General features: G+C 43.5%; 1 protein-coding gene across 6 annotated transcripts in view; it reads left to right on the top strand.

The window, feature by feature from the left end:
* Nucleotides 1–18,932, top strand: part of LOC118513197 — an 88,417-nt gene extending 69,485 nt beyond the window's left edge. For all 6 annotated transcript variants that reach the window (XM_036058689.1, XM_036058684.1, XM_036058686.1 and 3 more), the window contains 5 exons: nucleotides 1,153–1,288; nucleotides 6,805–6,938; nucleotides 9,761–9,883; nucleotides 11,830–12,022; nucleotides 16,850–18,932. In XM_036058689.1, the coding sequence (XP_035914582.1) occupies nucleotides 1,153–1,288; nucleotides 6,805–6,938; nucleotides 9,761–9,883; nucleotides 11,830–12,022; nucleotides 16,850–16,989 (726 nt within the window). In that variant the 3' untranslated portion in view covers nucleotides 16,990–18,932. The remainder of the gene's footprint in view (nucleotides 1–1,152; nucleotides 1,289–6,804; nucleotides 6,939–9,760; nucleotides 9,884–11,829; nucleotides 12,023–16,849) is intronic.
* The last annotated feature ends 1,080 nt before the right edge of the window (nucleotides 18,933–20,012 follow it).

Raw genomic sequence — 20,012 nt, 5'->3', positions numbered from 1 at the left:
TCTTGCATATTTTTCTTCTTATTTGGCTCGAATTGGGTTGAATTATATTATTCATAGCTAGAGGATTTTTCCAGTGCTCGAGATGAAGGTACAAACGAGATTAGAAATCCAGTTCTGCCATGTGAAGACGGGCGCCGCATGCAGACCGGAATCACACGCACAGTTATAGAATATCACGCTGCGTTTAACGCAATATTTGACTCTCAGGATAGACATGGTACTTGTTTTCAATTCACAACGACGCAAGAGACGTGAGAAGATTATGTATAAAAATCAACTGTTTAACATACACTTTTACTCTTCCAGCTGCTATAGAATAACCCAGCAGCGATTCCTAACCACTGACCCGTCAGAGACAAATGTGATCGTTTTTTAACACTCAATATTCACCTAATATTATACCACACACTTTCTTACACGAACGCGAGAACGATTTTTCTTCGCTTCTAAATTACCGACACTCAAACCGTGGCAAACCATTAAGCCACTTTCAGCATACGTAGCAAACGAGCGCGCTGATCTCGTGTTGTGCTGCCAGCGCACTGTAGCGCAAGCAAAACACAAAAATTCCTCTTCCTTCCGCTTTCGAAGCGAATAAATGAACGCCACATGGTGATTGATTGTAGGGGATTTGCGTTCCTCGGGTTTATTTTTTTGCTCCTGCAACCATGGATAGGATGACGACCGACGACACCTACCACACCCAAGCCCAGTAAGGACAGTGGCAAAAACAGTATGCCGACAGCTAATCAACAGCTGTGTGACTCCGACCACCGATTGCTGTGTCGTCGAAAAGGGGATCCAGCGTGGGGATGGAATGGTTTTTCATTACGTTCTCGTGGTTCAGTTGTCAAACGCAATTTCATTTTCCCACTGCTCACTTATTGGCTGTTAAGTCTGGCTTGTGTGTATGAGTGTGTATGCCAGTATGCATTCCCTTTTTTCAGGAGCATTAACAACAAATCCTTCGGCAACCGTCCGAGATAGATAAATGGACTAATGTCGTGCATTTTCTTTTTTTTTCACATTTTTGTTCCTCAGTTTCTTAATCATTCGCCATTTGGTGTGGACATTCTGGCTTCTACTATTACTACTAACAGATCCACTTTTTATGCTCGCCTTCTTTCGTTCCATATTACATCGTTACATCAGCGGTCACTTTCCAACGAAAGCCACGTGGTGATGAAGGCGGTCGAAACGAATTACTCAGGAAAGTACAGCTGTGAGGTGTCGGCCGATGCACCATCCTTCCACACGATCATCGTCTCAGGGGACATGGAAGTTATCGGTAAGTATGTTGGCCTTTGTGTATGTGTGTATTGGTCCATTTCTTTCGGGATTGTTTGTGGAAATGGCAAATAATTATGGTTGTCCTATCCCACCGTTGCTCTAGTCTGAAACTATCGTTCGGTTTAAGTGGGAGCGGTAGAAGAGCTTTGCGAAAAATGCTGACTATGGAGGTTGCATGCTGAATGGTTTATTTTAGACGGGAATCCGCCCTCGAAACTCTTTTCCCCCTGCAGGCTCTTTTTATAAGTAGCTAAAATTTTTAGGGACATCAATTGTGTGGTACCTCAGCAGCTAGGTGACTGGCTATCAGTATAGATTTGTAATTTATTACGACTGGCGATAGAGTTCACTAGAGGATAGAGTACACAACTTCGTTTTGTCGATCGTTTAGAGGTCTATTGTAACAGTTCAATGTGATACAACTCTGATAACATGAGGTACAACTCTAAATGTGATATTAATATTGCATTTTTCTTTTGAAGATATATTGAAATATTCGGATTAGGTCACAACCATGTACCATGTGGCCTTTTTTACGAGGAGGAGATTTTCATAGAAACCCATGGAATCACCAATTGCAAACGTTGCAGGATTCGTACCGACTAAAACCTCCTTGAGGGTTTTTGCCAAACACTCCCATATTACCAACGGGGGTGCGACATTGAATGTAAATGAAATAAACGATTTATTTCCCGGCGTCGCACCGTGACAGTGAGGGTTGTCGGGCGCCTTAGCTTCACGATCACCGTTGGTTACCGAAGAGCTAATGAGACTCTTCCAGCATTCAACGGTGAATTGCTACCTGTCGCGGCAGCATGTTCTTCCATGATGATCCTAATCACCGCTACAGTATGATGTCAGAATCACCGATCTCTGCTGTACTACTTTCGACGCAAATACTGCAAATGCTGCAGGCGAGTTAGGATCCTCCTAATGGTCTCTGCCATAGTGGTACCACGGGCCTTGCATAAACGTAACATGCAGTGGAAACTTCCTCAATATACAATTCGTACATTGCTTGGCTAATTTCTTTAGGCTTTGTTGTTTGGTTTTAGACCTTGAGACTGTATCGTAAAAAGAATTCCAGTGTTCTTTGTATCAGAATTTTTATACCTCTATATTCAGTAATGTTCGTGGAAGGTGTTGAGAACGAATTTAACTGGAATAGCGCGCCACCGATCTAACGCATCATTAATACCATATTTGGAACTAGGTAAGAATTGATGCTAATCGATCGAGATTATTTGCTTGTATCCGATTAACAGCAGCCAAGGCATTGTGCTAAGGATTGTGTTCAGCCCAGCAGCAAAAGAAAGCTTCAGCTCTTTTATTGCAGAGGCTTCATCAGCTTCAGAGAAAACTTACACAAAAATCGTCATTATTATCAAAAGAGCTGTAACTTTAACCATTTTTTGTTATGGGAAAGTTTAATTGAAACAAGTTGTTTTGAAAACATTACTCAAAATGCTTCAGGTTTAATTTTCCTATTATGAGCCTCAAGACTACTCTGTATCAGAGGCAGTCGTTGCTGAGGTCTTCGCACTGCAGAACTGTACATCGGAACTTGTCTTTATATGCTCTCTGTAAACAGGACAATAATGGTACGATATCTCTCAGTTTTAAAATCATTCAATTACAAGGAGTAGTAGTAGTACGTTGACATTATTTATAGATCAAAATTTAGATTAGTTAGGAAAACTAAAATTTCATAACAAATTATACCTGTTTATTGTGATGAACAAAAACATGGGTTTAAACTGTTCTTCTTCCCCCCGTTCATTCGTCTCTTTCTTTCCACCTCCTCAGTGCAGGGGTCCATCAATTTGGTAAACACTTTAAAGACCGATCCCACCATCCCGTTACAGTAAATACACTGCTCGGGGAAAATATTACCAAAATTACTGAGAAAATTTTTCAGCCAAATATGATTACCACGCTTGCACTCCGGTGAAGACAACTCGACTGCTCGACCCTCCGTTGAGTTTGAACATTCAACAGCGTCCCCCCAACCCGAATGACAACCAACGCTTACCGGTTACCGTCCGTAGCCGTGAGGCGTACAATTTAATATGGCCAATAAAAAATTATTAGATTTTGATCTCGACGGTTTCCATCGATCCCGGACCACGGTTTGCCACTGCTTTCACTCACTTTGAAACATTGCGACGTTGTCATCGCAGTAATGTCTCAGGTTCTTGTCCACCTTCTTCTCCTCCTCCTCCACCACCATCACACCTCACCCAACACCGTGCCACCATGCCTATCTGGCCTTTCCGTTTGACATTTGCAACCATTCGCGTTGGGGCCTGCGGGTGCAAAAGCACTCGAAACCACTTGCTCCGTCATCAATGGTAGCGAAGGTGGCGGTAACGGTTTTGCTATCGGGTGCGCTTTATTCGCACCCGGTCCACTGTTACCGATGATGTTTTCGAGTTTTCTTTTTTTTTGCATCTCCTTTTCGTTCCCACCCTCGGGCAGGATGGTTCAATGATTTTTTATTGAATATTACCGCTCCCAGCTGGAGCGTACAAAATTGCCGTGGAATTTATTTATTCCCTGCCAATTCCTCCGCCCGATGGTGCCGATGCTTTCTTCGTTGCAGGCTTGCTTATTTCTTCCCGTGGAAAAAATACCTTAAGACCGTCTTCCCCAGCTTCATCTGCTCCCGTTCGCTCGTGCGAGTTCCTGTTTTCTCCTGACTGTTTTGTTTGATTTTCCATCTTCCATTCTTTCTCGCGATCTAGTGCCATGCAGTAATCGAGTGCTCGGTGAAGCACGCAACGGAACAGACGCAAAAGATAGCCGCGTGACCGCATAAATGTCAGCTCTCCCGAAAAGCGTAACGATGCTCTGCACCGGCAGGCGGCTACGATGTGACGCAATCGCAGCAAATAGGGGCAAATTTGTAAAATCCCTGCGCTTGCAAGCTATTGGGGCGTGCTGGAATTAGGTCTGCAGCGATGAAGCATTAATCCAGCACCAACTGGAGCGTACCAATTTATTGAACGCGCCGGAAAGGAAATTTTTTCCGTTTTCCTTGTGTTTGGCTTTTTATTTTGTTACGCTTCTTGAAGCACATTTTTTGAACGATGGCAAATGTTTCCTTTCTTCTCGCACCGAATCGGGCGGCAAATGAGTTCTCGTTAGCGTGTACAGTTTTGAGAATAGCAACAAAAAATGAGATAATGATTTGTGCGCAGCGTTTTTGAAATGGGTGGATTATGGCGGTAATTTGAAGCTGTATGGTGGGCAAATATCAAACTTTTTGGATTCACACCATAACGTGAGCGTACAGGGAGTTGCTTTTTAGCGGCATTGGTAGTGGCTTTGTTCAGCTGCTCCTACAACATACCTACCAGTGACAAGCGAGAGAGAGAGAGAGAGAGAGAGAGAGAGAGAGAGAGAGAGAGTATGTATTCGGCATATAAAATGTACTAAATAAATATTCGACCGTATGGTTTACCAAACGCAAACAACGCTTTTGAATACGCTTGTCCAACTACTGTACGCTAATGAGCTCATTCTAAATGTAATGCATTCATCTTACCTGCTCACACATGAATCGTTCGCCACTGTTGGAGAATGAACTGTAATTAAAATCGATCATTAGTCAAAAATATGCATTACAACCACGATCGATCCGCATGCAGAACGCGGCTCGCATAATTTGAGTTTCGATTTTAATTATTTTGTTTTGATTAAAACCAAACCAACCTTAAACGGGATCGCTTTCGGGGCCGTGTTAGAGAGATGGCTGATTGGTGAATATGAACATTTTGTGGCTGCAAATCACATATCCCATTACGAATCCCTCGTCTAATTTTGCATCCTATTATGCCGTTTAATAGGATTACATATATGCATTGGACTAGCCCAGCGGCTCCGCATGGCCTGCCCACCATTTAGCGGCAGCCTCCTATCAATTGCTCCCTAATCAGATGCAGTAAATGCATCCCCGGTTATGCCCTCCCCGCCAAACACTTTTGAATCGCATTATCCTTCCCGCAGACAGATCGCTCCGTACCGGGGCAGGCAGGGAAAAGGGTGAGGAATCATATATTTGCCAGTCCCGGTGCTTCGCCGAAACCTGCCACCACCGAGACGTTAACAAGGGTGCAGGGTGTGTTAGAAAGTGGTGGCGGTGTGGATGCCCCGATTTACGCGACGCTTACACATGCAAACGCTGGAAAGCCTTATTTAATTACATATTAATTACATTGGACGGTCTGGCCGGTTGCACTCACCGCACCAGTTGGCCAGAAAATCAGATTGTCCTGCGCGCTGGTTCGCTTTTGATGTTGCCGGTGTTGTACAGTAGCTTATTTTCTCATCGTTGCTTCCCAGGTTACCGAGGCCACCAACACGACGAAGATGAATAATGCATTAGCTGTAAAATCTTACTAATCATCACGATACACAACATCCAGCAAGTACACTTGCTGGCAAGTGCACAGCGACAAAGGCACACCGGCACCGACGGTATGCGCTGGTCGGTTGTCGCATCGGAGTATAAATTGATGATCTTACCACCGTTCACTCAAACGATATCAACTCTTTTGTTCCGTCCCGGAGAGTCCTTCGACGCTCGGGCTACACCTTGGCGTGCTAATGCAATGCTCTTTTGGCCAGTACGCTTCGGTGGTGCAGGCTGAGCTGCTTGAATGCAGTCCGGCGTGTGGCACGATAAATCACCGCTGCTTGATGGTGACCCTCGTCGAAGTGCAACCCGTAAGAACATCAATAAATCTAATGAACTGTGCTGTGCTGTCGTCGTTGTCATCAAGCGGAGGTCACTTAGCTGCTGAGCGTGCCCGAAAACGGCCACTACCCGACATCGCACTTCTGGATAGCTCTAAAAACCCTTTTTGCTAATCTCAGAAGTGACATCATTTTTCAACATTGCTTGTTCGTTTAATGAATTGTATCGGCGACTTTCAGCGGTTCTGTGTGAAGCATCATTACGGATGGAGAGTAAGACCCAATCATTGATTCTTTTATGTGAGGTGTATCGATTGCAGCTGGTTGAGAACACGATTTTAATGTCAGTAAGAGTTAGCCACTAAATATCTTAAAAATGTAATCCAGTATTTTCTACGACGAACTGCATTTTTAGATCAATTGAAGTCAAAATCAGGGACTGCTGCAACTTTATCAATCAAAATTGAAAACTGTCTGAGATCGAAACACATACACATATCAAAAACAAATCATCTTCATTTGTCTTATTCAAATAATTTTTTTCCCACCTGATGTCCACATGCGAACGAAACGAAAGTCGTTCTTGACAGAAGCTGATCCCTACTGATCTGTATCCTTACGATACCTTTCTTCTTTTTCTATGTACAACGTTTCACATGCTGTCAAACCAACCAACCAACCAACCGGAACCGGTACCGAACATCGTCTGAACTGCATTGTCGACATTATCATCATTATCATCATCATCGACATCCCGAACCGCCCCAACCATCCGGGTTCAAACAAACATCGCTGATCGACACCTTCTGCCAAAAGAGCCGCCGCTCGAACAGCCATCAGTAGCTGGGGTGCAGGCACGATATCGACCGGGAGATATCCTTCGGGCAAACTGCACCTCGCATAATTCTAAACCAGCAGCAAATTTGACGTGGACGATTAATGATGTACCGGTAAGATTTATTGTCTTAAGCGAAGGGCGTAAGACGCGTGCAAATGATGGGAATAAAATAAATAAAATGATTTTTCCACTCGTTACCCGCTTACTCCCGGTTACCGGTATCGAACCAGTGAGACAGTTTTGTACCGCAAAAAAGTACCTGTACCGTGCCAAAGCCATGGCTCGATTCGTTGTCGTAGCCGGGTTGTCGAGCCATTTTCGGCACCGTTTGGCTCATTGCCAATGAATGATGGAACCCCATGCCGATAGATTCGACTTGCAGTAAGCGGAAGAATAAATTGATGGAACGACAAACGACACGACGGCCGTAGTCTTCACGGAAGCACGACGGAAAACAGGACAAATGGAGAAAAATCTCTTACGAAGAAGTATAACCAGTACGGTTCTTACGTGTACCATGTTTTACCACAGAAAAGTGCTCGGGCATTGATAATCGGTGAATCGCACGTACCGGCAGCGCATGGGAAGCGCGAGCGTATTTTTTTTCTGTGCGTGTTTGGGCTGTGGTTTGGGCCAGGCAAGCATACGCACGCCGACCCATGAAGCAATACTGAAATGAAATTAGATTTCCGGATTTGACAAACCAACAAAATGAAAAGAAGGATACGGAACAAAGCGAAACACCTCGGCAGAAGGGGGACGGGTAATTCACGTGCGCCGCGCGTACGATGTAAAGAACGCTGCTTCCGAAATGTTTCATTTTTCTCCTCGAATTGAGATCCTGCCTGTGGGAGTGCCGAAAAACACAAATACAGGGAGTGCCAAACAAACAAACAAAAAAACACATCGGAAATGAAAAAATTGAAAAAACACCCCGATGCCATGTAAAGCTTGCTCAGAAAAACCATCAACGATCACTTGGTTAGCCGAACAATTTTATTCACTAAATGTATGTATGCGTTTGATTTGGAATTCCTACACCAGACCAGCTTGAAGCAAAAGTGAGAGAGAAAGATAGAGACAGAGCAAGCGCCACCAAGGGCTTGTGGTAACGAAGTAGAAACGAATGAAAATCGAATTTCCCTTCCGTGCGGAATGTTTGACGTGCGGTGGGTAAACTGAAGCAGTGAACTGTAAATGTCGCTGCGGCCACAAGGTTTTTTGAGGGATCGCGGCAACCCAAACAGGATTTAAAAACCTATTTAAAACATAATTGAATTTACACTTCTCAATCAGAGATAATTTCACGCAAGGTTGACACTGAGCAGAGACATGAACTTTAAGCAGGGCTACGAATAGTACAGGATGCGAATGCTCGAAAAAAAGAGAACATTTTTCGAGAATTGTTACCACTCGAAAAACAGATTACATTAAAAATATATAAAGGATGTTAGGATGCATGCTGGTTTACAAATCTAATAATAAATAAATTAAATCAAGTAATACAAAAGAAGTTCAAACATTTTCCCCGTTTTTTACTGTACAACCTCGAAATTTCTCGGCATGCCAATTGTTTGTTTATCCTTGACTTGATTTTACCCGCAACTGGATAGTCAGTTTAGTGTACGGAAAGCCAGTCCAGAAGGCTCATAGCTTGATGGCACAAAAGTTCAAATATAGGCATTAGTATTTAACATTAGTCCAAAACAATGACCATGTAAGATTGTACATTTGTAGCAAACTGGTACTAACATAGCTAAATAGCTAGTTGCCGTCGGTGTAACTTCTTCTTTGACAAAAAAAAAACCTGAGAAGTCTTGATCCGCTATTTCCCGTAGCTGGATAGTCAGATGGGGTGGTCTGCCTTCTCTGGAATGCCGCAGTTGATAAAGCCATCTCAAGCTCGGTGGCATAATCTAGATCGTGACATACCCCGGTGGTATAGACAACATTGGCTGAGGCTCTTCTACGTGACAAAAGCTTACCAAAGCTTACTCGAGCAAGCAGCAGTAAATCTAGGATGAGAAATTCGGCCTATCCACCCGGAGCTCTGCTAAGAAACACAGATTTCCCCCTAGTCCTAGAACTCACATGTACCTTTAAGAGTTCATCTTCTTTACCAAACTGACGAAATCTAGACATAGCTGCGTTCAAGAGGAAGATGCTCAGAAAGATGTTTGACCCCGTGAGTGGAAAAGGCCATTACAGGAGCCGCTAGAATGCCGAGCTCTAAGAGTTGTATGGTGATCTCGCCATGGTCCATCGAATAAGACTTATCAAGCTTCGATGGGACAGTCATGTCAAGAGAATGGCACCGGACGACCCAGCCCCCAGTGGAGGTGCGGTAGCCCAAAAATAATATTAGAGAGACGGTGTTGATGCGTCCGCCAGAATGGTTAGGATTTTTGATTAAGGTAACGAATACACTAGACCGCAAGCGCTATCGATGATTTTTTCTCCATGTCAAGACAGCGAAACGGCTGCAACGTCTCATAAGAAAATAAGAAAAAATTCTCAGCCTAGAGAAATGGAGAACAGTACGGATGAGATTTGAAAATCGTACCTGCACATAATACACTGACGTCACTAGAACGGTGTCCCGGTACTGTCCAATATAGCAGTGTTTTTCTAGCTATGAACTAATATTTCATTCCTACAAAGTCAGTAAAATGGAAATTTGTTTTATTGCGAATCAAAAATATGAACACTCAGCGCTGAACTTTAATCACTTCATTCCACAGACAGTGTGACACCGATGGCATACACAATATTGCTTTTGCTCAAACTTCCAAAACCAACTCCGCCTGCAAGTGAGATAGAATTATTCTAAAAGTTGGCTCTTAATCACTGGAAAAACTAATCAAAATGTTGTTTTGTTTAAAATAAATCTTCCCCTTTTTGACACCTTGCCTTCTTCGCTCTTCCCGCCAACAGATCCCACCGCAGTACGTGAAGCTGTACCGACCGATAAAGGATACGTTCACCGGGCTGGAGACATCCATCGTCGGTGTCAACTTTATGGTGGCCCACGATCATTTCGTGAAAGGAAAGTTGAAGGTAATTATTCACCGGGCAGAATTTGCATCTGCCATCTCATGCTTCTGCTAACCATTGTCATCCGTCGTCATTCATCCGGAAGTTTCGGTAGCTTCTTGTTATGTTGAGTACCCCAACCCCCCACCCCGTCTCATAGTTGATGCCGTTGGCGCCCCCTCAGTCTTGTATTTTAATCAACTCATCCTGGGTTTGGGCTAATCAAAAACCGCACAATTCATCCTTGTCAATGCGTACTTTTCTTGTCCACTCTTACAACGGTTGCACAATCAGTGCTGTGAGGGTGTTGCCCATTTACTAGTGGTTGACCATATTTCACACAACATAGACGCACACTCACTCGCTCACTCACTCACTTGCCAGTACAATGCAGGAGAACAAAACTTCACCGTCGCACACGGTGAATACAAATAGCTAAATTTATTCCACACAAATCGGACCGGAGTTTGCACAGCCCGACAGTTCGTGCGCTCGTACTACTGCGTGCCGGGAAAAACTTTTCCCATCTCAATGCAAAATAATTTCGGTCATTCGTACCCGTCCCATTTTTCGTCGGGTCGAATGGTACCACACCCGTGGAATGCACCCAAACCGACTGGCTGCCGGGAATCGTAGCTCGATCCAATGCCGTTATCCATTGGTTCGCTTCGTTATGAGTTATGCTACGATCACAACAGAAAACATCGACCGGCGCTACATTGTGTGAACTGGTGTGTAATCTGCAGACACGTTTTAAATTCGAGTTGCCACGTTCATTGTTGAAAGTTGGGTCGGCTCTCGGCGGAAGTGAAAAATGCTAAAGAGTCAGTACGGTACAACAGCGGCAACACCGCCATTCAGCATCAGATTAATGCGAGACACAACGAACACGTCAAAGCGACCGGTGAACTGATTACGGACGGCTCCGGTGAAATGATACACCCTCATTTCCGCCTCAGTACAAACCTTAGAACGGCATGTTTTTAATTTTTTCTCCCATCAGTCTTGGAAAAAAGAAAACGAAATATGAAGGGAAGTAAAACGGTCAAGAGGAAAAGTTTAATTAATTAATTATAAATTTCAGGAAGTCAACGCTGGTCAAAGAAACACTGAGCGCATGAAAGGATAATAAATACAATACGCCGCGCAGACGGGAATGAAGCAAAGAGCGATTTCTTTAGAATTTTATACCATCAAGGGCTGGTCAGTTTTTTTTTGTTATTTGGCCTGAAGATTTTCAATAAAGCCGATAGAAACTGGCAAGTAAGATTCTCTATGTCAACGAATCGAGATTTTGTTCGATTTTCTGACCTCTTACGGGTTAGTTGGAACGGGGGCAAATAAAAAAGCATAACTGGTGTCACGCAATCAAAACAATGCTGTAGTTGGATAACGATTTATGAATATTTTTCACCATCAACTGGTGTTTAGGGAAAAACGACCAGCTTCGTAAGACGAACTGCAGGCAACATTCAAAACTAATTCTCTTTGCCCCATTCAACACCTGCACGGAAGAGGGAAAACAATACATAGCATTAATTAAAAGTTTAATTGATTTTAGCGGTGTATGGGGCCTTTCCAACTTGTTTGGTGATATTGAATGGCAGTGTTTTGTGTTCGAAAGTACAGCAGTGGTCCTTCGCGTCCCGTGTGGCCCATGATCCCGATGATTTGCTTCTTGATTGTTTGATTTGTTTAACGATTTCGATGCAAACATTTATCAATGATTTAATCGGAATAAGTGATTTAATTTTAAAATAAGCGAGAAGAAATAAATTCGTAAAAAATTCAAACTTTTTTGTTACATTTTTTTAAACGATTTTTTTTTATCCTCCACTCATCTTATTAAATATTGTACGGTCCTTTTAATCAGGCGGCCCATACTTTGACAAATATAACATTTGCTGCCCTTATATGATACACACGGTTTGAATAACAGCCCCAATTGCCGTATTTATTTCTTGTTACAGTTGAAGTGCTCAGCATCGATACACCAACTCTATCACGAAACCATCGAACAGCTTGTGCCGGAAGATCGGCCACGGATATTGGCGACCGGCGTCTCTGCTAGTGGGCACAGTATCAGCCTGTACCAAGGGTCGGTTCATGAGTCCGAGCTGACAGATCAAAACGACGCCTATCTAACCGTGAACGGATACAAAGGTAAGTGGATCGTAATCCTTATGGTGTAAGGAATCCTCTAAACACGCACCATCGTCCATTCTGTTGAATATTATATCTGTTGCAATGAAAACAAAGATCAATTTGAAGAAGTGTTACTATTTTAGCTAGTCAATCAATGCAAAAAGTTCTAGTAAGACTTTATCTAATTGCATTGAGCTACCATTTCAAGCAATATGATTCATTGGATTGAAGATGTTCCATAGTTTCTAGTTATGGTATAACATTGATTGCGAAGATTACCTTATTAATAAATAGGTTCTTCTTCCTCTTTCTTGGCACTAAAACCTTGAGGGCCTGCCATTTCTGGATAGTCAGCATTTCGTTCGAGTAGGATCTGGTCTGGATGGGATTTGAACCGCGGTCCTGCCATGTGAAGACCGACGCTGTTAAAGCCTCAGCCACTGGACCGCCCCAAAAAAATAGTTTAGGATTTGTTTGAATGAGAGTATTTGCATAAAATATTCATAATCTACATTACCAACCTCGTGTACAGAAGCACGTCAAGCCGCTTGCAGACCCTGAGTAGAATGGAAGTTGGAAGCCCCTTAAAACTTCGAATCTGCTACCCGGGTCAAATATAGAAGCAAGGGTCAAAAGTGGAGATATTATACGAGGCTTCTTATGGAGTTCGGGACGTTACCTATCGACCTTACAATCAACTGACTGAAAGATATCCCTTGCGGCCGCTGGAAAGCTCAGAACTCCAAGTATATGCTTAAATTGCTTACAGTATAATCCGCCTCTACTGGTAGAAAATAAAATTCAAAGAAATTCTTTTGATAGCTCTGTGTGAATAGACAACGTTTCAAATTTAAAATAGAAAATCTAGTTTATTTAAATTAAATTTAATACGACTGGCCCACCAACTCTTAAAGAAAGCTTAGATGTTGACACAAATCCTCATATGTGCAACACTTACAAAAGAGCAGAGCAAGTCTTCACTTACTAACCTTCATCACTGAAATGGAATTGAGTGACCTAGCTCTGACGCTGAGAACTACATTTCCATTCGTGATTAGCTTCTTCGCACGGGGAATTTGTCAAGAATGTGTGCCGCTAAGCGGTGCTGCAATTACAGCGCACACTCCCCACTGTGCAAATGCAAACGTTGCAATATGAGCAGCGCTCAGAGAGATATGAACAAACTGTAAGATAATATTGCAGTTGAAACATGGCTGAAGTAATTTCACAACTTCTCGACCCGTTTTGAGGCTTACAGAAACACAGCACCAGCTCAGGCAGCCGGGCCACTTGAAACCGAGCGGCAATACCGGTCCCAACGGCATCCTTATCCAATGGTGGCAGGCGGCCAGCTCGTGCGTCAACGGGAAGCCACCGTTCGGATATGGATAGCTTCATATCTGGCCAAGGATAAAATTCATCCACAATGCACTCCACCTACTAGTAAGCCTCCAGCGGGCTCCAGTCGCTTTCCCTCGTCTCCCTCTGTGCCACTCACAATCTTGTGTGCCTTCATCGCTGAAGCAGCTTTTGCCTACGCCAGCCGTATGTGACAACATTTTCCACATCAAGAACTTTCGAAATGAGAAAAGCTACAAGCGTCGGACGTGAAGGTATAAATCATCGCGTAAAATAGATTCCCTTGTCTTCTCCCTGGTCGCTGTGCGTTCTGCATTCATTTGAAACATTTTACGGCCGGCGACACGTTCGGAGACGGCGAAGACAATGTAGCTCGATTCGAGGAACAACTTATACACGCACACACACGCTGCTTCACCAGTAGTACATGGAGCACGGAGATTCAGCGTGTTCCGAGCCACTTCCAGGAGGGAAAGTATGCAGAAAAGCATCCACTTCCGACCGAACCGAGAGTGGCCGAAATGGCACAAGATTGAGGTTATTGTGCGATGGTGTAGACGTGTGAAAAATGGGCACGATAATTCATATCGCTTTCGGGTGGTTGTTGTGTGTTTTCGTGCCGTTGAAGGTGAATGCATGTCGTTTTGGCGCTGTAGCGTTAACCCTTGCACTGCAAGCGTAAAGACAATGAAAGTAATCACATTTTGGAAATACATTTTAGGGACCGTTCATCAGTTACAGTGGGTTTGAAACTTTGGCACTGAGCACAAGTATCGAAAAGGTTTTTATTACCTCAAAAGGTATTAGCACTCACATCACCGAAAGATATTAGAAAAATACTAATGTTCAGACGTTCAATTCTGGAGCCCCTTACGACGATGTCCGGAAGGGTTAATACAACATCACCTAACCATTCTCAAAACATATCTAACGAAACGATCGCATACGATGCAAATATAAATTTGTCCCAAGAAATTCCCCCCGGGAAGTTGAAAACCACTCCGCCGTGCACTGTTCACCCTTTTCCGCCCTTTGTTCCTATCTATTCCTCTAGTGTGTCTCCGCATGCAGCAGGTTTGCAAGCCCGTAATATTAAAGTGACACACGTGCAAGAATGTCTCTGTTGAACGTTTCGTTACAATTCTGCTGTGTTTACTGTATGTCTGTTGTTGTTGCTGGCTCCTTCTTTCTGACCGTTCTGCCACATCCATAGCCAGGGCTCGGTACGAGAAGCGATGGGGTAGATGGGTAGAATATTCCGAAACGCTTCTCAACAACGCAAGAATGCCGAACCTTCCGGGAAAAAATGTGCCGTGCAAAAAGATGAGGAAACGCTTCCGGAGGTTTGCATTTAATTCCGTCGAACGAGTACGAATCCCGGATACCCGAAACTGGTCGCTTGTTGCTGGTAATTTCCGTCCATGGTTAAGCTGGGCGTACTTTTCCGCGTGCAGACGTTAGCCAATGGGTTCAACATTTTCTCATAACTGCAAACGCTAACGCTCCCCAGTTTGTCAATTTGCAGATTTCGTTGTCCTCGCTGGTCCTCTTACCACGTCTGGATGCATACTCTCGAGTGCGCATAAATTGTCCCATGCATGTGTCGTGTGTCCCTCTCGGAAAGTGTCCCCAACACCGTACTGGTGACTTGGGCACAGGATGCTTGGGGCGCCTTGGGTTCGTTTTTGGAGTGCATGAACTTCTCGAAAGGTGCCGCTCCGAGGGCTTTATGGAAAATTTATACCTTCCTCATATGTGCTGTGCTGTGTTCTGGTTTTATCATATTTTTCACTCCGGACCACTGAAGGGAACATACGAAAAAGGTTGGCGCTGAAGTGTTTGTGTGTGTGTGTGTGTGTGTTTTTTTTTTGCCTTTTTGCACTACAACTCAAACCGGGGTGTACCCGATCCCGAGCCAGACGAGTTGAAGATGACAGGAATGTTTTATGAAGGAAAAACAACTTCTCTGTCCATTGTGGGCAGGGTGGCCAGAAACAACAAAAAACAGGGGCGAGACCCCCAAAAGCAAACAATGTTGGGTGACAGTGTTGCGAAAAGTCGTGCTGCACTTTCCGGCATCCTGGTTGGGCAAACAGGAATGACTTGCTGCACTCATTTCGGTACCGGGACTGGTACCGGGGATGGTTTTCTGGACAACACCGGGAACCCGGCGGGCCAGGTTTATGCAACGATTGGCCGGACAGACGTCTGTTCAAATAAAGCTGTCGGTAGCACTTTACATCGCTACCAATCATCAGGCAGCCCAACTCTCGGTGGACTGCCGAGAGCTACCATTAACCAGTCCCGAGATGGTTCGTCCGGATTGTCGTATGTCATTACAAGAATTTCCAACCCGTATATCTTGCATGTTGTTTTACCCGTTGTCCGTACCACGTACACGCTCCGGTCCCGGAGCACCGATTGCAGCACATCAAGAAAATAGGTTTTCCATTTCTTCCACAACATTATCGTGTGCGCTGACCGGGTGCAGCCAACTTTGATGTAGTGCCTCGCTCCGGGTCAAGGAAAGTTTCGTGCTACGGTGCGAGCTGCAACAGGCCATCGTTTCTCAAGTTTCGAAAACATTTGCAACAACGATTTGTGTGAAATATACACTTATGGGACACTGTGGCAATAAGCTCGTGTATCAGAAAGTAAGTTTGTTATAAATCGATGGCACCAGCACTCTTCAAATGAGAGCCCGAAGGGCAGCTCCATAGCAAAACACCCTGTGTCATGTTTCTGCGTTGATGAAAGGCAAGTAGCAGATGGGACTAGTTTGATGGAAGCAAAATTATTTTAAAACGTACCAGCGTAACGGTACGTTTGGTATGGTGGATGGGTGATGGATTTGTGTGCTCTAGTGTATGCTGTATAATATTTTCCATGTGCATGAAAAGCGTACTGCTGCCACTGGCACATCAGGCCAGTGCTCTCCATCATCAAATGTCGTGTTATGTTTTTTTTTTCTATGAACAGGCAACCGGTGTTGGCTAGAACATTGATTATTTTTCAGCGTTCTCATAAAACATGACACAAAATATAAACAACAATGGCTAAACTATGATCCTGCTGGTTGTCCTTCCTGTTGCAAAAGTCTTGCTTTCCATTAACCTACATCAAAAATCTTGCCTTAGAGGCCATAATGCTTAGTGAAAGAATGTTTTATATTAGACTTCTGTGTTCCAACAATGCATTGAGGAGTAAGGTGTAAAGTCAGTTCCCAGTCTTTAAATATGGAACTTTAAGAACCTTTATACTTTGAATGTTACGACGCATACAACGGTAAACCAAATTTTGTCATTCTGCACTCCAGCACTTACTGCAAAATTGCATACAAACGAAGCGATTATCATGCTTCAGACTATTTCTTCTTCGTGAAAAACAATGTTGCACAATGTCTCTATCCCCTTCTCTCCCTCTCTCGTAGCCATAATACACCTTTACCATATTCTAACGATCTTATTTTCTACTCTCCACTTCCAGCGGACAAATCATCCCCGCTCGCATCGTCCTCCGGCGGTTTGCAGATCGATTCCTACGTTAAGGTGTGCTGGGTTACGTTCTACATCTGCATCATCTGTACCGTGATGGTATACTCGATACGGTATCTGATGGTTACCTGACCCCAGCAGCGGGAGGCCAAGAGCGGTGCTGGCTCAGCGAATGCCTCGCTGGCAGAAGGGACAACACTGGAGCTGGATCCACTGCCGAGCAGCTATCCCGTCCCACCGCCTCCGTCTGCCGCCACCATTTCTTCGCCGGCCCTCCTAAACGTAGACAACTGCGTCCTTTTCCTTCCAAGGTGATGATGCAACACGCTGCGAACCAACGTACCAGTGACTTTTTGCACACATTTGTTTGGTGCCCATGCCCCCAGGCAATTGATCAATCTCCGCTACCGGGCGAAGATCGGAAATCGGAACTCTCAAAAACAAGCCTAAAGGTGAAAGACAGCCTGTGCATAGAATACCCACATACTCACACAATCAAATACCAGCAGCGTGTCTCGTGTCATCGTGTTTGTATCGTCGTGCAAGATCTTTCTAATAATTAAGGTAAAACGGTTTGGTTTATTCCTACGTGTAAAAGTATATTTTTATAGGAGCTACCAGGCGCCTCCATCGCGATCGATGGACACCATCCTGAATCATGTGTTAACAAATTCACCAGCATGGTTTTGTGGGCATGTTTGAAGCGACGTTTTGAGGTAATGATAATTCTGCAGTTCGATCATAGGCGCTAAACAAATCTTTACCTTACCTTAGCTTTTGGGTAAACCGTGTAAATAGTTTTAACGTAATGTAAATAACTACACTATTGTCCAGCTTCTAGAACCCCCGTTCCTGACTCCTACCGTCTTCCTTCCTTCCTTCGTCCTGATTGTCCAACCTCAGAAACGGAAATAAAAACAAAAAATGGATTTTAATGTAACGTTATGCATCGTCAGTCACGGTGCTAAATGAGTCCATCTAATGTTAGCAACGGTTAAGACATAGCACGAATATGGAAGCAAGCAAGCTGCTTCATATCGAATCCAAGCGACTACGATGCATAAAACAGTCGCGGGAAAAATAAACGAAACAGGTTAACCTAGCCAATAATCGACATAACAATCTGTACGTGTACATAAGGGCCAGACAAAACATTGTAGCAAATCTACCGATGAGAGCAGTTTGGATGCGTGGTGTAAATGGCCGAATACATACTAACAAAACAAAAGGAATAAAATAAACTGCATCCTTTAGCCGTACCCCGTAAATGTATGCTTACCTTTGCGTTTCATATCGGGTAGTTCACCCCAGACTTGGGTTTTTATGGGTTATTGGGCTTGACTTACCTGCAATAGATAAAGAATGTATCAATTTGTTGTTCACTACAAACACAGAAAGGAGACAAATAAACTAACAAATGAAAAACCAGTATTTCGTTGTTTGCAGTCTCTGAGTACGCTACAAGATATAATATCACTATGAAACATCGATGTTATCTAATCTCTTGGAGGCCATCATCAACATTTCTCTTACGGCTTATTTGACCATACAACCTAGGGAGGACTTGCCTACAATATCAAACTTTCTTGATTTGAATTTAACTGGTAATTCAGTACCGCGTACCAAGAACGATCTGGATGGGTTTCGATACACGGTCAATGTATTGGAAAGATCAGCCTCAAAGAATGACCGTGTAAAATCTCTCAAGGTTATATTGCCAAAAACGACGAAGATAAATGTATAATGAAGTTCGCCAATATACACCAATCGCATTCTACGTCAGCACCGGGCGGCCGGTGCTTCACAGACCAGGATCGAGTTTCAAATCGAATCTGAACCGTTCTTCCATAATGAGGACTAATTATCAAGCTATTCGGTATCAGTGAGTCTAATAAGCCATAAATGTCAGGCATGACTACTGGCATGAGGTCGTTAGGCCAAGAGAAAAGAAGAAGCATCAATAGCATGGTATTGGTTCACCGACAAAAGTAAGTATGATGTTGCCCTTCAATGATACAATAGAAAACGTCTAGAATAGATCAGTGATTTAGCGTTACAGGTATCAATAAACTGAACTGACTCCGAACCCCAACCATATTGTTAATCTTCATTAAAGTAAATAAAATTTAAATAGATAAAAAAAGCATAAAAATAATAGCACTCAAAGCATTATTTGTTTGTATTTAGTAGTTCATATATTTCAATCCGTATTGCATACATGTGTCTCAGTGCCAGTTCATATTAACTGATGACGTGGTAACAACAACAGAACCTCGCCAGACGACATAACCTAAGATGAACGCACATGAAGGGCTGATTGAGACATACCAAAATCATACATGAAGTAAATCAACCACGGTAAACTACAATGGTTGAAGTTTTTATACATAATCTTGAGGGAAAGTGACTTTACCAACACTGTTCTTTAACAAGTACATCAGATTATTTCCCACGACTTTAAACTTCAAGTCCTGGTCCTTAAATTCCGTTACTAATCAGCTCAACCACAAACAGGCACTGGGCTATCGTGTATCGTACTGCTAATGCACGAGCAGGAGGAGTCCCAAAGCATACATAGAGTGACATAGTCATGGGTGGAATTTGATGGTGGTCCGCGAAACCCTTCGTGTTTTTTTCTCATGCGCTGACTTCAGATGTCAATAGTAGAATTAGCGAACATAAAAGTGTTTTTAATGGTGTTGGTATCGCGAAGCCCTTGGTCATTACAAATATATAAATATACGAAAATACCTCGCATACGAGTGCTGGCTTTGATGCGTCCACCAGAACGGCCAGGAAGATGGATTATCTAACAGCGGCGCTAGACCGTCTAGTAAGTGTATTGGCAACGATTTCTTAATGCAAGAACAGCAATGAACCAAGGTTGATATCCGGTGGAATCCCCAAGCTACTGTAGAAGGCGCATGAAACACTATCATCAAGCTTTACGCGATATAATCCACTGAAGGAATACGTTCTGATCCATTCGACCATTCTTGTTGAAAAAATTTCCATTTGACAATTTTGCCACCAGAATAGGATAGGGTACCGAATCGAACTTTCATCACAATCCAACACAGAGGAGCTTAAAATTGTTTGTTTGTTTTCTTAAAAGATCGCTTTAAAAACGATGGAATAGCTTGAGCTTAAAGCAA

The sequence above is a fragment of the Anopheles stephensi genome, chromosome 3, assembly GCF_013141755.1.
Source record: "Anopheles stephensi strain Indian chromosome 3, UCI_ANSTEP_V1.0, whole genome shotgun sequence".
Lineage (NCBI taxonomy): Eukaryota > Metazoa > Arthropoda > Insecta > Diptera > Culicidae > Anopheles > Anopheles stephensi.
The sequence above is the reverse complement of the archived record's forward strand: the minus strand, read 5'-3'. Positions and strand labels throughout refer to the sequence as shown.